General features: G+C 51.2%; 1 protein-coding gene across 4 annotated transcripts in view; it reads left to right on the top strand.

The window, feature by feature from the left end:
- Positions 1–19,914, top strand: part of TRAF2 (TNF receptor associated factor 2) — a 35,324-nt gene that overhangs the window by 11,696 nt on the left and 3,714 nt on the right. For 3 of the 4 annotated variants that reach the window (XM_063144648.1, XM_063144647.1, XM_063144646.1), the window contains exons 5-10: positions 6,232–6,393; positions 8,170–8,244; positions 9,438–9,512; positions 10,867–11,232; positions 11,977–12,154; positions 18,698–18,846. In XM_063144648.1, coding sequence (XP_063000718.1) covers positions 6,232–6,393; positions 8,170–8,244; positions 9,438–9,512; positions 10,867–11,232; positions 11,977–12,154; positions 18,698–18,846 — 1,005 coding nt within the window. The remainder of the gene's footprint in view (positions 1–6,231; positions 6,394–8,169; positions 8,245–9,437; positions 9,513–10,866; positions 11,233–11,976; positions 12,155–18,697; positions 18,847–19,914) is intronic. The other variant, XM_063144649.1, reaches the window with a different exon arrangement.

Below are 19,914 nucleotides of genomic sequence, written 5' to 3' on the forward strand. Positions count from 1 at the left end.
TGGGTGGCCGTTGCTACATGATGCGGGGAGGGTGTCGGTGGGCTTCTGCCTTGAGCATGTTTGGTTTTTTGAGTGTTGGAAATTCTTTGCGTTGCTTCTGCATTTAGTGTGCTCCTCACCATCCTGGGTCCCGCAACATCTAATTTATCCCTTCCTCTTTTGAATGTCTTATTTGTATGTTCAGACGGCTTTCCCCCTCCTTAGGGCTATATTCCGTATTCTCAGGGTCCAGGAGAGAAGGTACACAGTGGTGGGCTAGATGGAAAAAATCCTGGTGGAGAAGGCTATCAGTGGCTATGTGCTACTCCTGTGGCAGTACACCTGGGGAACATGGGCGGGAGGGTGCTGTTGCTCTCCTGTCCCACTGGATGGACTAGATAGACCTGGCTTTGATCCAGCATCAGGGCTCTTCTTACGGTCTTATGGACCAGGGAGTGACTTGGGCCCCTTCCTTGGGGAGAGACTGGAGCACCTGCCTTATGCATAGAAGAGTCTGGTGTTGTTGGCTGGGTCAGGAAAGGTCTTTGAGTTAGGGCTCTAGGAAGGTCTTTGAGCTTAGGGCTCTAGGAAGTGGCCCTACAGCGAGCGAGAGCGTGTTGTCTGCATTGGCTGGCAGCGGCAGCTCTTCAGGGAGTCTTTCCCACTTGGGAAGAGTTTGAACCAGAGACCTTTTGGCGTTCAAAGCAGCTGCTGCCCCACTGAAGTTACGGTTCTGCCCCAAAGAGCTTTGGACAGCTGCTGACTGTTTAATCAATGGTGGGAAGGAGCTGGGTGGCTTTGGGGGGGTCTCTGTGGTTCCTCCCTGTTCATCTTGCATGAAGTGGAGATTGTGCTTACAGAATTGGAAGGTGGGCTTAAATGTGGCTGAGGCGGGGTGTCTCCAGACCCTCTTGGTAGGGAGTGACGGGCCCAAGGGGGAAAGCTCCCGTTCCGATGGTGCCAGGGGCAGGTCCTGCCTTTGGATAGAGCCTGGGCGGAAGGCGGAGGCCGCTAGGCGTTGAGCTCTAGCTGAGCCAGCCTGTCTGCAGCCGGGATGGGGGTGGGGACAGCATGCTTGGAGCGTCAGCACTTCCAGCGCGGAAAGTCCCTGGCAGAGCCTGTCTCAGACTGAGCCCCGTGGAAAGTCCCTAAAATACTGGCTCATTCTTCAGCTGGAGAGGCTGCCAGGTTGTGCAAGGGAGAAAGCGCTGCTCTGTGTCCAAAGGTCAAGCGCTTAGCACTGCCTTTCCTGTGTTGTCATCCGACACCGGTGGGAGGCAAAGGAAACAGCCCCCCCCTCCCCATCGGTGGGTGGGCTTGCTTTGAGCTGCCAGCTCTGGCCACGCGTTGGCTTTGTACTTCTCTCTGTTTTGCTTTCACTTCAAGGGGAGGGTGGCGCTGGCGCCAAAAGTTTGCATCAGAAAAATGAAAGCATTACTTAAGCAGGCTGAGCTCTTTCAAAACCCCACAAGGCATTCTTGCCACTTGTGGGCAGGCTTTGCAAGTGTCCTGCGAAAGGACACCCCTGGATTCCCCCCCTCTCTGCACCCCCCCTTCCCCAACTGTTGGTTGCCATGGGAATTCACAAATAAGCATAATTTACTGTACGTTAAAAAAAACCAGACCGCAATCCTCTTTTGTTTATACAGTTGACATGTTCTTGGCTCAACAAAAAACCCAGAGATGTGTAGATGGAGCTCTCTGTGCCCTGTACTGCGGCAGGTCATCCATGCAAATTTCTAGCCCATATTGATGTTGGTGTTACGCTTATAAAAGAGGAGGGAATAGGGGGTGAAATCTCACAGGCCCAGCAGGTTATGCGGTGGTCAGGAATATGTCTTCAGTGCTTCACATATTGCTATTTTGTTTTATTTCCAACCAGAGTGGATTTTATTTTATTTATTCATTTATTACATTTTTATACCGCCCAATAGCCGAAGCTCTCTGGGCGGTTCACAAAAATTGAAACCATGAAGAGCATAAAAACAACCAACAAAATTAAAACACACATACAAAATGCCATATAAAAAGCACAACCAGAATAAAACCACACAGCAAAAATTAATATAGGTTAAAATATAAGATTAAAACAGCAAAGTTTAAATTTAAGTTAAATTAGGTGTTAAAATACGAGAAAATAAAAAGGTCTTCAGCTGGCAACGAAAAGAGTACAGTGTAGGCGCTAGGCGGACCTCTCTAGGGAGCTCATTCCACAGCCGGGGTGCCACAGCGAAGAAAGCCCTCCTCCTAGTAGCCACCTGCCTCACTTCCTTTGGCAGGGGCTCACGGAGAAGGGCCCCTGTGGATGATCTTAAGGTCCGGGCAGATACATATGGGAGGAGGTGTTCCTTCAGATAACCTGGCCCCAAACCATTTAGGGCTTTAAATCACTACTCGGAAAGACTCGATTTAATCATGTGACTTCCCCTCCCCGAAAGTGCACTCTTCCTCACTATATTTTACACAACTCAGAGTTACCAAAGACTTACTCTTGCTGGTATAATCTTAATTTTTACTACCAGATGAAGGTTTCATTTTTAGAATAGCAACTTTTCAGATTAGTTTTAGAGTTATATCAAAAAAATACTGATTTGGTTATACTATTAGAAACACATCATAGATAGATAATTATGAAATTATTATGAGGTGAACTATCTCCAGTTTAATAGGTTAATCATTCGTATTTGGACAACTTTTCTGCTGTACTTTATTGGAAGGATAAAAATAACCTTACAGAAACCCCTGGAAGAACCTGACATTGTGAGTGGATTAATGGAATTCATTTACCAAAAAATTTAAACAGCTTCATGCTACGTAATTAAAAACTAATCTTTATTTCATGATGAATAACCGTTGGACTATAATGTATCTTAAACAGAAAATGATCTTTAGTTAAATTTTTCCTCAAAAAGCATTTTATTAAAAATGTCCAATTTAAATAAAAAAATCCGATTTAAATAAATCCATTTTTAAATTTTTAAAAATAATCCTTGATTTTTATCCACTGTTTCCAACATTTATAACCTCCCTTATTTCCCCTTCTCCCACCACTCTCTGCCCGATGTCTATGAGAACTAGAATAAAAAATATAGCACCTTAAAGAATAGCAGATTTCTGATTGTTGCTGCAACACCTGATTGGGATGTTTTTCTTTTAGTTTAAAATAGCAGTGCCCTGCCTTGCAGGACTGTTGTTCAGGCAAGACAAAGAGAGACTTGGTCCCTGTTCATATTAAAATGAGAAGCCGTAATAAGGGAATGTGTCATTCAACTCCCAAGTGGGTGTCTGGGGAAGCAGGGGCAGGGGGAGCTAGTTTTGATGCTTCTGGAATAGCTGTCTCCAACCTGGTGCCCTCCATATGTGTTCGACCACAACGTCCATCATCCCCAAGATACACCCAATTTCATCCAGCAGGTGTAGGCTAGCTGCTGGCACCTTTTGTGCCAATGTGCAGGATGTGTGTGGTGTTATCTCAGCCCAAATCCAGGCCAGAATCTATGACTTCCGAGAAGGGCAGCCTCTGTTTCGGGGCGTTGCTGAGTGGAGCTCCTTCGTGTTTGAGCTGCGGAGGCAAATAAAATCAGTGCATGAGGTGGGTTTTGGCAAGTTCCAGATATGTGAGTGGGTGGGCGGCTGGAAAGTCCCAGCCATGCGCCCGGCCCCATCTGCACGCACCCACGAAAAGAACCCTCAGCGCCCCTTTGCCTCCTGTGACAGGTCTCTCTCTGCCTCTCCTCCCCCCTTCTCTCTTTGTGTTGGTTTAAGGAAATTGGGCCATTGCATTGGTTATTGGCTAGAATAAAAAATCCATAAGTAATAAATGAGTGCAGAGTGAGAATGGCATGTGGCAAAGGGAGCACATTGGTCTATGGGAGGGGAGGCCTGGAGCTTCCGGGTCTGATCCTGGCCACCATCTCCAGTTAAAAGGGTCTTGGGCAGCCTGTGATGGGAGAGACTCCCCTCCTCTGCCAGAGGTCCTGTGAGCCACCACGGGCCAGAGGTGACAGGCCTGGAGTAGAAGGACGTGGGATAGAGCGGTTTCATGTGTTTTATACCAGTCCTATCTTCTTGGAAAGGTTCAGTGAAAACGCCTCCTCTTGGGCTCAGCCTTAGCGAGGAGCACAAGTGGCACAGATCTTCGGCCTGGCACCTCTTGCCCTGCTTTCTATGCCTGTGGCTACTCAGGGCCATGTTCTGGCCAAGTGCCGGAGGTTTTGTGGTGATGGGGCTTGGGAGCAGCATTGCAGAAGGAAAATGCAGGTGTCCTGTTCGCACTGAGAGCTGCTTCGTTGTCTGCTGCGTTCATAGAAGGTGTGGTGTTGTACCCTTTCAAAACCAGGGCTCTGGCAGTTGTCAGTTGCCTTGGCACCGCCTGGCCAGAAGGTCGGACTGTTTGACTCCTTTGGCTTCTACCCAGTGGCCCACGATCTGCAGTTGTTGCCTTGCAGCTGCATGACTGTTTTTAGTTCTGTTTCTCTTATATCCCACCTTTCCTCTAAGGAGGCACACGTGATCCTCCTGCTCCTCCCCATTGTATCCTCACAACAACCCTGTGAGGCAGATTAGAACTAGAGAGAGAAAGAAAGAGTGAGCTGAACATTCAGTGAGGGCCTTGAAATGTTCCTGAGGGGCACAACCCCATCGCCATCGCCACCTCCACCACCGTGGCCACGGCCTGCTGCTTCTGCTGGCCAGCGCCCTTTGCCTGCTGGTGTTAGTGGCTGCCCTCTGCTGACCAGAAAGGGCCACGGGAGAATGCCACGGCAGACCACGCTCTCTGGGCTATTGAAGACCAGGGGAGAGGGTGCTCTGACATGGCTGCCTTCGAACTGTTTCAGCTAGAAGCAGGGGGGCCCCTGGGCTGGTGTACTGAATGGCCCTTACTTAAGGCATAAGGGTACCATTGCTCTCCGACAGCATTTTTTAGTTGCTGCTGGAGCTGAAACGGCGGTTTGATTGTTCCTTCTGCGTCTGAAATAACATGTACAGTAGTTGCCCCCAACCCAGTGCCCTCTAAATGTGTTGGACCAGTTCTGGATGGGGTTACACTCCCCCTGAAAGACTGCGTTTGCAGTTTGGGGGTGCTTCTGGATCCGTCACTCCAAATGACAGCCCAGATAGATGCAACGGCCAGGAGTGCCTACTATCAGCTTCGGCTGATACGCCAGCTGCGCCCCTTCCTAGAGTTAGAAGACCTAAAGAGGTAGTGCATGTGCTGGTAAATTCAAGGCTTGACTTCTGCAATGCGCTCTACATAGGGCTACCTTTGTGCCTAGTCCGGAAACTTCTACTAGTTCAAAATATGGCAGCCAGGCTGGTCACTGGTACACCTGGGGGGACCACATTACACCATTCTTAAAATCTCTTCACTGGCTGCCAATTAGTTTCCAGGCGAAGTATAAAGTGTTGGTTATTACCTTTAAAGTCCTACATGGTTTGGGTCCAGACTACCTGCGGGATTGCCTTCTCCCGTACAATCCACCACGCACACTCAGGTCCTCTGGGAAGAATCTCCTTCAGTCAGCAAAGACTAGGCTGACAACCATTACCCAGAGGACCTTTTCTTCTGCTGCTCCCAGACTGTGGAATGGCCTGCTGGAGGAGACTCATCAGCTTGACAGTCTTTTAGCATTCAAGAAAGCTATAAAGACTGATCTCTTCTGGCAGGCCCATCCAGTAGAATTTTAGGATACTTTTAATATGCTTTTAGGATGTTTTTAACAGTGTATGCTATTCTTTAATCAATATTTTGTGTATTTTATGGTTGTTGTTGTTCCCTGCCTCGATGCAATCGGAGAGGCGGGTAAGAAATAAATTATTATTATTATTATTATTATTATTATTATTATTATTATTATAATAATAATAGTACAACACATTTAGAGGGCACCAGGTCGGGGAAGGCTGATGTCGAAAGAAGCTTCCATATTATTCCAAGAGAAAAATACAGGGATGTGGAATGGAGTTGGGGCAGAGGAGGAGTCCTCTTAGCAGGCGCAACATGGGTTGTTGGAAAGTGTATGGCAGCTTTTGAGTTGCCAGTAGGATCCTAGTTAGTGGCAGGGCTGAGCGCAGGACCTCCCATGCCAGTTTCAAGGTTCAGGTAGCCTCGTATGGGCATAGGGGGTCCCTGAGATGACCCGGGCCCAAAACATGTAGGACTTCAGAAGTTCAATTTACCAGTGTTTTAAACTGAGACCAAAATGAGGTTGCTAACCACTGTACTGAAGTGTGCTGCTCATTTTGCCACAGAGCTGCCACGAGGGGAGCTGCCCCTTCGTGCTGGTCGCGTGCCCGGCATGTCAGGCTATGGTCAGACTGAGTGAGAAGGAGCGTCACGCCGAGCGGGAGTGCCCTGAGCGGAGCCTCAACTGTAAATACTGCAAAGTCCTTTTCTACTTCCCTGACATTAAGGTACGGACGGGGGCTGCTGCTGCTCCCTGTCAACAGACCCAGCGCTTGGGGGTCATTGCTTGGCTGCTGCAGCTTCTCTTGCCAACATGTTGGGCTTCTGTGTTGGGCACTTCCCCTGCTGGCGTCCGCGGGGCGAAGGCTGTTGCAGGAGGCTCATGACTTCGGTGTTGCGAGGAGCATGTTTGTGCATGGCGTCCTGGGGACAAGGGTGGGGGGGCGCTCTCAGGCAGCCAGGGGGTGGGGGTGGATCTCTTTCTCCTGTGCCCAAACTAGGCTTAACAGGAGGGGTCGTGGCTCGGTGGGGCAGCCCCTGCTTTGTATACAGAAAGTCCCGCTTGGAACCCCAGCAGCCTTTCCCGGGAGGGCAGGAAAAGCTCTTGCCTGAAATGCTGGAGAGCCGCTGCTGCCGGTCAGTGTCAACACTGCTGGGCTAAATGGGCCCGGGGTCTGTTCCTGGGCTCCTCGGCAGAGCTGATTGTCTGTTGCAGTGGGGGGCTCAGCTTGTTCGTTAGCCAGCATTTGTGATTGCGGCTGGCCCTTTCCCTCCCTCAGGTCCTTTGGCACGCAAAGTGAACGTGGGCCAGCAAAGAAGGGGCCTGGGCTATTTCTGCCCCTTCACTGCACCCCCCAGGCTGCTTTCCCCATCCCCAAGGCTTGATGCAAAGTGACCCAGGAGAGGACGTGCCTGGGATGAGACGGTCGTCCGAAGGGGAGCATGTGAGCTTGTGGAGTCTTTCTGGCGGCCATCGCTGACTGGGCCTGCTCAGATGCTCCACCTTCTGCTTTGGCATGGAGGATGTATTACTTGCAAAATACCCATTGTTCCGACAGGGTGGGCGGGTGGGGGCTGTAGAAGGGAGACCTGCTGGTTGTGGCAGTCTGGGGGAGTTGATGTGCCCTCTGAGCATGGCAGCTCTGTCACAGGTGAAGGCCGGGCGAGTGTCAGCCCCACCACGACACGGTCCCAACTATGGTGCTGTGACTTTCCCCTCGTGGGAGTTCATGGGAGCTATCCATTGTTTGGGAGTCAAAGGCTGCGCACGGCATCTTTGTTCAAGGCCGGAGGCGCTCACAAAGGAAATGGAAAGGGTAGGGAGGGGAGGTTGTTGGCAGCTAAGAGAAAAACACCAGGAAGCTATTAATTCCACGTTTTCAGGCAATTTTGAGGGTCGCTTGACTCTTCCCAAGAAAATTATCCCAGGGCTGCCACCTTCTCAGGCCTCCCATGGTAGAAGGAGCGCAGTGTTTTCTAGAGGGATGTGGCAGCTTCATGAATATCCCAAGACAGCAGTGTGGCCCACCGAACACCCTGGAATTCCTTCTCTGAGTAGATAGGGTGGCTGATTTTGGGTACAAACCCTGAGGAGGTGATTTCCAAGTCGTAGATGGTATAAAAGGGTCCTGATTCACTCTTTGAACATATGTGGAAAAAGAGGAGGCTGAAATCACTGTGCGTGTGGGTCTTCTGGTGCTTTTCGAAGAGGAAAGAAGCTTCTAAATTAACGGATAGACTTCAGTAGTTGCATGAGTGGCTCATTAGAAGCCACCGGTTTCAGCAAGAACAAACACTGGAAATTCATTTGCGAAGTATCCTGGTTGATTTTTAATAGGTATAAGTGATGAAGATGATGATGATTCCTGGATTAGGCAAAAGTCTAGTCCAGTGTTTGGTTGCCAACTATCCAAAGGGCAGACGGCCCCTGTCTGCTCCTTCTGCCAGCATGGCTAAGCTTGGCTTAGATATTTTGCAAACCTTTTCCCATTTTGTTTTGTTAGGTCCATGATGAGGTGTGTCCGAAATTTCCCCTCACCTGTGAGGGCTGTGGAAAGAAGAAGATCCCAAGAGAAAAGGTAATAGTTTGTGGCACTTTTATCCATGCACATGCTGGGGGTCTGAAAAATACTTCTCTATGAACCCCCCTCCAAAAGGAGTATGTCTGAGCCCTGCTCCCTCCTTTGCGCGTTGGGTGAGCTGAAGTTACAGAGCAGCTGGGAGTGTGACCCATGAGCCAGGAAGGCTTTGGTGGAATCTAGCTTCGCCCCCCTCTGACGAGCTCACGGTATTGCTGTAGCACCTATACTTTTGTCGCACGCAGCCTAGAGACATAGGAAGCTGCCTCGTTCCAGGTCAGACTGTCTCTCTGGCCCAGGTTGTCTTCTCTGGCCTGCGGAGAGAGTTCCCACCCCCCTGCTACTTCACCTGCTACCTGATGGTTTGAACAGGAGATGGCAGGGATTGAGCCTGGAACTTCCTGCAGGCCATGCAGGGGCTCTCCACTGCGAAATGCAGGTTCCTCCCCTCATGATCTCCAAGTGCATGATCTTCATGTGTCCCGGTGGCGGCGCATGGTCTGATGTCACACGATGGAACTCGCTTGCTACACCTGAGCTAGTCCAAATCTGGTCAGGGCCTGGATGGGAGACCGCTTGGGGGACCCTAAGGAGGCCATCTGAAGTACATCAGAAGAGGCCAGAGGCTGGATCAGGCCGAGGGTCCATCTAGTGCAGCAGAGTGTTCACACTGGCCCACAAGCAGGACACAGTGCAACAACACCCTCCCACCCATGTTCCCCAGCAACTGGTGCACACAGGCTTACTCCCTCTGAGCACATAGTCCTCGGGGCTAGTAACCCTTGATAGCCTTCACCTCCAGGAATTTATCCAATCCCCTTTTAAAGCCATCCCAATTGGTGGCCATCACTGCATCTTGTGGTAGTGAGTTCCATAATTTAACTGTGCTGTGTGAAGAAGTCCTTTTATTTCATAGAATCATAGAATAGCAGAGTTGGAAGGGGCCTACAAGGCCATCGAGTCCAACCCCCTGCTCGATGCAGGAATTTGTCCTGAATCTCCCACCCATCATCTTCATGGGATGACCCCGTTGGGTTCTGGTATGAAAGAGGGAGAAAAACGTCTCCCTATCCACTTTTTCCACACCCTGCATAAGAAGAAATGTCCTGAATAATTTGGTGCCTCGAGTCTGGACAGAGCGATTGAGGTGTGTGTTTGTTCATTTAGAAGTCTGCTCTTCTCCTCCTTTGCAGTTTCTAGAACATGTCAAGACTTGTAGCAAATGTAAAGCACCGTGCAGATTCCAGCTGGTCGGCTGCACCGAGGTGGTAAGCGCCCGTCCCTCCTTAGTGATCTTGCATGACCCAAAGGGGGAGGGAAAGAAGTGAATGGAGAGAGCACATCTCTCCAAAGAGGGAGCAGGAGCGCGTCAGGCTGTAGGTCCACCTGGCCCTCTGCCTGCCTAGAGCCCTCGCAAGCAGGGCGTGACTGCTGACGGACAGTCTTTAGCACCCAGTACTCAAAGATAGGCTGCTGCTGAACATGAAGGCTCCATCTCTCCATCATGGCCTGCTCCTCCACAAATTCCTCTGTCCTTCCTCCTTGTAGTGTTTGAGAGCAAGTCCTTGGTCCAGACCATGCCTTGGTTGTGAAGTTGCTAGTGCAGCCATGCTGGCTGGGGATGATGGAAGTTGCCATCCAACACATCTGGAGGACCCAGGCTGCATTCAGTGGCTTTTCCGCACATGCGCTCAGCTCCAGCTCTGTTTGCGTTGCTGTTATTACTACTACTACTAATTGACAGTGTTGCTTCCTCCAAAGAGGTGTTAACAGTGTTGCTTCCCCGCCCCCCGGCCATTGCATCATCACAACAGCCCTGTGAGATGTACTGGGTGTCTTTGGGCCAGACCCCTGGGTCTCCCCAGTCCTACTTTGATGCTGTAACCGCTGTACTGCACTGGCTGATGTGGGGATAATAAATCCCGGCTTAACTGATAGCGCCGTTGTAGGGATTATTGTGCACGTGACGCTTGGTGGGAAAAGGCTGTATACCTGCTAAAAATGAGGTTCCTGGGGAATTTCTTGCTCACCTTCTAAGCTACTTCTGCACAGAGAGAAATAAAACACAACATGAATTAAATGGCTCATCAAATAAATTTCTCTAGGTGTTTTACAAAAACACAGTCATGTGACTATGATGACAACAAAAACAAAGGTATAAAACTTAGTAAACGTGCCAACGCAGCACAGAATACCATATCAAGTGTAAAGTAAAACCAGGTTACGGGCTACAACAATAGAATGCAAAAATGCTAACATATTTAAAAAGAGTTTTAAAACCTTAGAAGCCTGGGAGAACAGGGATGTTTTAGCTTGGTGCCGAAAAGAGTGTCGCCCGTGTTCCTGTTGTCCACACAGAACCTTTTGCCAGTTAATTTGGCAGGAAGCCCCCCTGCCCCCACTATAGTGTCAAGTGAAGAATTTACTCTGTTCACATTATAAAGCTTGTCATGCCCCATTCCGGTTTGCCTTTTCCCTAAGCTGGTGCCCAACTCTCCCTTTAACTACTTTAAACATTTGTTCATAAGGAAGATGACCCACCTGCCCCCCACCCAGTTAAATCAAAGTTGATCTCTGTCTTTATAGCAGCTGAGAAGGATGTTTTGTTTCCTTTTCACGCAGGTGGAAAATGAGAAACTTCCTGAACATGAAAGCCAGTGCCTGGGGGAACACCTTTACATGTTGCTGAGTTTTGTGCTGAGCCTGGGGTCCGGGTCTGGATCCAGCAAGCTGCAGTCAGTGCTGGGCCTCCCGTCGGCAGAGTCTGGCGCTGGGCTGCTGGGCGGCCACCCCCTGGTCTCTGAGTCTGAGCTCTCCAGCTCCTTAGAACTCTTAGCAAGGTGTGAGGCCTTGGAAAGGAAAACCATCACCTTTGAGAACATTGTCTGTGTGCTCAATCGGGAGGTGGAGAGGGTGTCGCTCACCGCCGAGGCCTACAACCGGCAGCATCAGCTGGACCAGGAGAAGATTGAGGCGCTCAGCAGTAAGGTCTGGATTGGTTTGTGCGGCTCCCTACCTTTGCCTGCACCTGTAGCATTGCAGCTTGTGGCTGCAGCTTCGCCCTGTGCCGGCGAAGGGGAGGGAGGTCTGGCGGAGGCAGCTCCCTGTGGGCATTGGCCAGCCCGATCTGGGAGGCAGCACTGCAGGGCTTGGTGCGCGGCCGCTCCGGAGGAGTGCAGATCAGCCAGAGACCGTGCTATGGCCTAGCAGCCTTCCGCAACTGGGGAATACATGGGATTACAATTCCCAGAATCCCCCATGCCTCAGGTAACTGGGGCACGGAGGGCTGGAGGGCTTAGGCCGGTCTGGAAGGTTTGGGAGGACTGGTCTGTAGCACTCTCCCTCGTGCTGAAAACCCAGAACCCGGTGGAGGGGCAGAATGAGACTTCCAGGGGTTTAAGGCCAGGCAAGAGCCAGGCTCTCGAGCTCCCTGTGTGTCTCATCCACCCCCGGGGTTGGGGCTGGGAGGAGTACCAGAATCGATTACAGGCAATGAGAGATTGGGCAGGCTTGCTTCATTGGCTGGGTGGGTCATTGGCTGCAGGACGGGGGGTGGGGGTGGGGAGGCTGGTGGTGCTGATGGGAAGGGCAGTGAGGGGAGGCTGCCAACTTTGTGGAATGCTTCCTTTGAGCAGGGAGAGGGGGGCGTCCAGGGGGGTCAGTGTCCCACCACCACCACCACCATTGCTGCTGCCCTGACAGCTGCCTCTCTTTTCTTTTCCTGTCGCCCAGGTCCGGCAGTTGGAGAGGAGCATCGCGCTGAAGGACCTGGCCCTGGCCGAGATGGAGCGCGTCATCCAGGAGATGGAGGCCTCCTCCTACGACGGCGTTTTCATCTGGAAGATCTCTGACTTCACCAGGAAGCGCCAGGAGGCGATTGCCGGCCGCTCACCTGCCGTCTTCTCTCCAGGTGGGCTTGCGGATAATGGGTGTGGAGGGGGGCGGAGGCCGCGCTTGGCCGGGCGGCAGGGATTTGGTGCTGCTAATTGTAAAATGGTGCAGCGGGTGAGGTTCAGTTGGGACCCGGGAGGAGGAGCCAAGACAGTTCTTCTTCGTGGTCTCTGTGCATCACACATATGGGCTCTGCGCCTGCGCAGGGCCAGGTTCGGAAACTTCTATAGCTGAAATTCTTTTAGGCGGGAACCCCTCCCCCACCGTCCACTGAGCATGCTCAGGGGTTCCCGCCCAATCTCCTCAGTTCTCTTCAACCGCCTGTAGGGTCAACAGCGTTTGGAGACTTCTCTGTTTGGTATCGTTATACCTTAGCTGAATAATACTATTTTTCACCCTTTTCTTAACCTTTACAGTTTTCTAATCTTTTCCTATCTTGTTTAAAAAAAAAAGATTTTTTACTATCGTTTGTTACCTCAGCCTTGGTGCCTATGGCACTACAAGGCCTCTTCAAAAAGTGCTCCGGTTGTGGGCAGAAGATTTCCCAAACCGACGGACATTCTCGGTGTTTACTGTGCTTGGGGGAGACGCATGTCGTGGAATCCTGCTGTTTTTGCCTAAAATTCTCCAGGCAAACCAGGAAGAACCGATCAGATCGCCTTCGGGCGTTACTGTGGGAAAAGGCGTTGGAGGCAGTGGAGAAACCGAGTACGTCTCGACGCTCCAAATCTCCCAATACCATGGAGTCGATGCCCCAACCTCCTCCTTCGCGGATTGATGCCTTACCGGTTCACCCCCCTTCCTCCTCTCTATCTGCTTCCTCAAAAGCGGCCAGACAGATATCTAAGAGAGCGAGAGAGCATGTTGGGTCTGAAGAACCCCAACGAAAGAAAAGTAAACTAAAATCGAAGGACGGAAAGAAAAAATCGATGACTCCGGTACCGACGACTTCGATACCGAAGCGTCCTATGGCACCAAAGAACCCGATATCGAGGCTTTCCCTGCAGAAAACGCCTCCAATACCGGCAAGTCCGATACCGATACTTTCGGTACCGAGAGCCTTCTCGATACCGAGACGGGCAACTCCGTCTTCTCCACCGGCCTTGACGCCGTCACGAACGGAGCAAATAATGCCTTCTCCAGTACCGTCTCTCAATATCATTACGGTACCGACAGAGGAGACAAGTTTAAGGGCATCAATCTCGGAAGGAGAGATTAGAAGCTCCTCACAAGATCCGACAATGGCGGAAGAGGGTCCTCCATCTCCTCGATACCGCCAAAACCAACAACCAACTATCGATACCGATGGACATCGGTACCGAGACTACGATACCGACACGTATCAATACCGAGATATGCCACCCCCGATGCCGACGGACGTCGGTACCGGACAGTATCCCCATATGGCTACAACCGGGACCATTCACCGGCGTCGATTCATTCTGGTCAATACTGGCATCCTCTGCAGTATCCTCCGTACCAATACGAGGATTGGAGACATAGGCGAGAGCAAGACTTTTATTATTACCAGGAGCACTATGCCCTGTACCCGCGTTTCCGGCAACCTCCATCTGAGACAATCTCCCGCCCTCCACCTGTGGAAGATACTGTCGCTATGCCACCGCAGCCCTCGGTACCGAGGCCTCCACACCCCCTCCCCTCGGAACCGCAAGGTTCTCACCACCTACAGACGCTCTGTTAGAGAAGGGCGCCATAGAGCGATTACCAACTTGCACACTAGGAGGCGGGTTCTATTCCCGCTACTTTGCGGTTCCGAAGCGGGATGGGGGACTGAGACCTATTTTGGACTTTAGGGAGCTAAACAAGTTCATCACCCCTCAAAAATTCCGGATGAACTCTTTAGCAAGCATCCTACCTTTCTTCTCTCAAGGGGATTGGTTCACGTCTATCGACCCTAAGGATGCATATTTCCATGTTTCAATCTATCCCGATCATCGCCAATACCTTAGGTTCATAGTAGGGGAAGACATTTTCCAATTCAAAGTGCTTCCTTTTGGGCTTTCTACTGCCCCCCGAGTCTTCACAAAGTGTATGGCACCAGTTTGCACCTTTCTGAGGACTCGAGGGGTAGAGATCTACCCCTACTTGGACGATTGTCTAATAGTGGCTAATACCCACCTCACCATCAACCTCCTCAACGAATTAGGCCTTTGCATCAACAAAGAAAAATCAAATTTTCAACCAACTCAAAAAATAAAATTCCTTGGAGCAATTCTGGACTCAACCCGCTCCAGGGCTTTCCTTCCAGAGGATAGAGCTAATACGTTAATTAAACTTGAAATTAAGCTCTTCCGCTCTAAAATCACCTCTGCCTTCTAGGTGCAAAGGTTATTGGGGTTCATGGCAGCTACGGTCAACGTCGTCCCTTGGGCGCGTCTGCACATGAGACCTCTTCAGTTGTGGCTTCTGCGGGAGTACGACAATACATTGGACGCTCATCGAGTGAAATTGTCGCTCCCTTCCAAAATAAAGGACACACTCCTTTGGTGGACAGCTTTGTCCAACATCACACAAGGCTTGGATTTCAAACCCCCAATACTATCACAACATCTAATGACAGACGCATCCCTATTGGGCTGGGGAGCCCACTGCGGGGATCTAACCATCCAGGAGCACTGGAGCTCCCTCGACAGGAAAAGACACATCAACGTCTTGGAGTTGATGGCTATCCAAAAAGCTCTGTATGCCTTTCAGCAGACCTTATCGGGTCATGTAATTCAGATCCATACAGACAATATGGCTGCTGTCTGGCATATAAACAAGCAAGGTGGGACGAGGTCTATGGACCTGATCTCCCTCACTCTGGACATTTGGCATTGGGCAATTGCCCACGACATGACTTTGTCTGCCATTCATATCGCAGGCCAGGACAATAGCCTGGCAGACGACCTCAGCCGCACCTTTGTGGACATGCACGAGTGGCGGATGAAAGATTCTGTGTTGGGCATGATCTTTCAGGCATGGGGACAGCCTGTAATAGACTTATTCGCGTCACCAGAGAACGCCATCTGCAACCAATACGGCACGTGGGTGGGTCACGGGACAGCATCTCTAGGAGACGCCTTCGAAAGGACGTGGTCGGAACAGCTCCTGTACCTGTTTCCCCCCATACCACTCCTCTCAAGAGTCATCGTAAAGCTGCGCAGCGACAACGACAACGCCATCTTAGTATTATTATTATTATTATTATAATAATAATATTATAATTATTATAATAATATAATTATTATAATAATATAATAATAATATAATAATTATAATAATATAATAATAATAATAATAATAATAATAATAATAATAATAATAGCAGCACCCTGGTGGCCAAGGCAGCTGTGGTTCACTCCACTACTCAAACTGTCCTCAGCGGAGTGTATCAGACTGCCCCAATGCCGCAACCTCATATCCAAGGGGAAGAGACTCATCTTCCATCCAGATGTCCAGTCCCTAAACCTAACAGCTTGGAGGATAAGGCAACGTTAGACAACCAACCGCTGCCTACTGACGTATGGAACATTATCCTAGCAGCTAGGAAACCAGCTACTAGAAGGTCATACGCAAATAAATGGACAGCTTTTTCTGCTTTTGCCCTCAGTAGAAACGAGAACCCGTTTTCAGCCGACGTCCTCTATTGAGTCTGCTCTACATACCCTGGATGTAAGATGGGCTCTTGCTTTTTACCAGTCCAGAACTGCCACCCTCCGGAGATCCCAAAGACTTTTTGTTTGTTATGGTGGCAAGCAAAAGGGACTACAGGCATCTCCGCAGAGAATATCTGCTTGGGTGGTTCAGACCATTAAGCTAGCCTATGAACTCGCTGGCCTCCCGTTGGAGGGTAAGGTGCGTTCTCACTCCACGAGAGGAGTGGCCACCTCTACAGCTTTTGAAAAGGGGATCGCTTTACCAGACCTCTGTAAAGCGGCTACCTGGTCGACTCCACTGACTTTTGCCAGCCATTACCGTCTGGACGTCAGATCGCGTAGAGACTGCGCTTTTGAGCGTGCCGTCTTATCGTCAATTCTATGACTACTTATCCACCAACTGACACCACCCATCTCCGGTAAGTCAGCTTGTTAATCGACCATATGTGTGATGCACAGAGACCACGAAGAAGAAAGACAGGTTGCTTACCTGTAACTGTAGTTCTTCGAGTGGTCATCTGTGCAGTCACACAACCCTCCCACCGTCCCCGCTTTGGTGTCATTAAAATTTTTGATCACCTGGTGGTTCTCCTCAGTGAGACTGTTTAGGCGGTTTCAGGAACTGAGGAGATTGGGCGGGAACCCCTGAGCATGCTCAGTGGACGGTGGGGGAGGGGTTCCCGCCTAAAAGAATTTCAGCTAGTGAAGTTTCCGAAGCTGGCCCTGCGCAGGTGCAGAGCCCATATGTGTGACTGCACAGATAACCACTCGAAGAACTACAGTTACAGGTAAGCAACCTGTCTATCCTCCTCCTGTTGCTTTTTCCACGAGTACGGAAATTTCTACAAGTTGGGATTACTAGAAATGAGCGCTCCTGCCTGTTGATAATCTGGGTTGCGAACGCTGCAGTTTTTATTAAATCAACTACTGGTGCTCTGAGTAAATTACAGGCACACACTCCTTTTTTTCTTTTTATGCATTATTCATTCTGTTTCTGCCAGGCATCTGAATACCCTACCCACACCCCCAGACTCGAAGACCATTCCGGGAAATCCTGCTTGCTGTGCCCCCTTCCCTGAGGATTTTGCAGGCATTGTCCGCTGTTTGCTTCCGTACGAGCCCTGCGTGTGCTCCAGAGCAGACGCATCCCTTTCTCAGGCCTATGCAGTCGCTCTTTCGGCCTGTCCCTGTGCGTGTGCCTTTAAGAGCCGGGTTCCGTTAGAGCAGTGGTTCCCAAACTTTTTCAGGTCACCGCCCCCTTGGTTCCACAAACTCATGCCCAGCGCCCCCCTAACTTACACTATAAAAATCATTATTCAGAATAGTGGTTTTCAACGACCCACCAAGAAAGATCGTAACAATAAAATTCAAAACAGTAACAATTAATTGAATACTTTATTCAAAATCCAATTGGTGTGCCCTGCCATGCTGGCTGCAAACAGAGGCGTTCGCTCTCTTTTCCCTCCCTCCCTCGGCAAGCCTGGGGCTGGTGCTTCCCATTTAGAGGAGATTCTAGGAGTTGAAGGACTTTTTTCTGTCTAAACATGCATAAAATTGTGCCTTTAACTTATCAAGTCACACTAGCATGAATACCAGAATCAAATAGGATTTCCTTCTTCAGTGGAACACACTTACTTAGGAGTAAGCACCATTTTGTTATAGGAATAGATAATGTATTTTAATTAAAATTTTAAAATAATTATCTGCCACCTGGTACAGAGTTTTCCTATGGAAAATCTGGCTGGGACTGAAGTAGAGGGGCACTAATTTTACTGTACTGATTGTCTTTAAATATGGTTAAATATCCCACAGTTACCTTGCTATTCTATTTCTACAATTCATTTTCTCCTGTCTTTTCTTCACCCTCTCTTCGTTTTCAGGCTGAATCCTATGCACATTTACCTCAGAGTAAGTTCTATTGATCTCAGTGGGGCTTACTTCTGAGTAGACCTACTTAGGATTGTGTTGCAGCTCTGTTTTCATGGTGACACAAGATACACACATACCATGTTTACCAAAAGAACGCTTGAAAAAAGGGGGTTGGACACCCTGAAATAAGCTTGTATGGAGGGAGCAGCTCTGGCCGAGGGAGCGAGCAGGCGGCGGTGGCTCCAGCAGGAAAGAAGCCCTGGGCCCTCCTAGGCAGGAGAAGAGTGGGCAGAGCAGCTGAATTCGCCGCTGTTTTCTGCTCTGCTGCCTCCTGTGGGTGCTTCCCCCACCCCCTACTTCTGGTGGGGCCGCTGTGGGCTTGAGATAGGAGGAGAGAGCGGCTGCGTGAGTGAGAAAGTCCTTCCTGAGCAGGAGCGGTGTGGGGAGAGCAGCTGAATTTGCCACTCTTTCCTGCTCGGTCCCTGGGTTTTAGGACCTTCTGGAGAGACCACCTCGAGCGCCCCCCTGCCGCCCCTTTGCCTGTTAGCGCCCCCCTATGCAATTCCACCGCCCCCAAGGGGGCAATACCGCCCACTTTGGGAACCACTGCGTTAGTGCATGCTTCCCGTGTGGGAAGCTTCCTGGGCCAAACGGCCTTGGGACAGAGCTGGGAAGCCCCGGCTGAACATTCATTGATGGCTTTGTACGGAGAGGAAGTGCTAAATTCTCCTTTCAGGGGGATAACGGACCCTCTTTTTGCCCACAAACTTGCCCGTCTTGTGACAGAGGAGGTGGGGCTGTGACTCAGTAGTGGCTTTGCGTGCCGTTCAACCCCCAGTGTCTCCAGTTAAAAGGGGCAGGGGGTGGGAGGGGGGACCCTTCTCTGCCCTGGACAGAGAACTGCTGGAGAAGGTGCCTCCGCAGGGTAGAAAGGGGGGGTCCAGGGAGGCGGAGCACCCAGGGCCGGCCTCCCCCTCTCCAGCGTTGCTTCTGCCTGCATCGTGACTCCTTCGCTTCTGTGTTTGCCCCGGCAGCCTTCTACACGAGCAAATACGGCTACAAGATGTGCCTCCGCATCTACCTCAACGGGGACGGCACCGGGCGCGGCACCCACCTGTCCCTCTTCTTTGTGGTGATGAAAGGGCCCAGTGACGCCCTGCTCCGGTGGCCTTTCAACCAGAAGGTAGGGCCCCTGGGCCTTGGGAATGGTGGGTGCGGCCTGTGGGAGGGAGTGGAGGCGAGGCCTGGGCTGGCACATGGGGGACGAACGGACCTGGATGGCTTCCGAGAGTTGGCAAAGAGGCTGAAGCATTGCCTGAGGAGGCCCCTGATCGCTTGGTGGCCTTTTCGCACTCTCAGCTTCCCCCCCCCCCCCGGCTTTGCAGCAGCGGGGTGCTCGTCTCCAGCCCGTCTTACTGGAATAGCAGGGTTGCAACAGTGGTGAAGTGTTTTGAACTCCCCACAGCAGCGCTGGGCGGACGTTGGCTTGCCTCTCCTGAGCCCCCCCCCCCCGAGTGGAGTAGGGCTGCAGATATGCATTTGGCTGAGGGGCTGCGTGGCCCCCTCAGGCCAGATGAGCTCAGGGCCCCTCGCTGCAGTCACGGCTCCTGTCCACGTTAGCGGAGGGAGGGGCCGAGCTCCGCGCTCCTCACTGCGCTGCCTTGGGTGCAGCCCCTTGGGTGCGCCGGGCACAGTCGGAAGCCAGGGCCCTGGCTGGCCCTGGGGTGAGCAGCTGCCCTTCCTGGTCCTGGCGAGTTCCCCGGCTTTGTGTGAAGCCCAGGGGCCCCTTGTGCTGGTGCTGCCTCGTGCCCCTTGCCAAGGAATGCCGCTGGTATTGGAACGAGTGGCTGCTCTCGCCGGCCCCAGCCCAGCCTGCTTCCGCCTGCCGCTGTCTCCCATCTCCATTCCCAGGTTGGAGAGAAGAGCAGGGATTCCTCCAAGGGGTGGGGTGGGGGCAGAATAGTGGCTACAGGGGCTTTGGACACCCAGAATTAAAGGGCAGGGAGGGGGCTGGAATTGAACTCTGGGTCCTCTCACTTGCAAATCTACTCCTTTCTTCTTGTCAGCTGGGGAGGGGGGCACAGTGCTCTCAGCTGTTGTTAAATGGTGGTGGTGGGGGGTCGGTAACCCTGCCGATCTTGGCAAATTGCCCAGAAATTGCCAGTAGATCCCTATCTGCCTCCTGAAGCACTGACATGAGGCCACAGATAGAAACTGCACTGAAAGGATCCTTGCAGAGGTGGACGTGGTC

Source organism: Elgaria multicarinata, chromosome 19 (assembly GCF_023053635.1).
Source record: "Elgaria multicarinata webbii isolate HBS135686 ecotype San Diego chromosome 19, rElgMul1.1.pri, whole genome shotgun sequence".
Taxonomy (NCBI): Eukaryota; Metazoa; Chordata; class Lepidosauria; order Squamata; family Anguidae; genus Elgaria; species Elgaria multicarinata.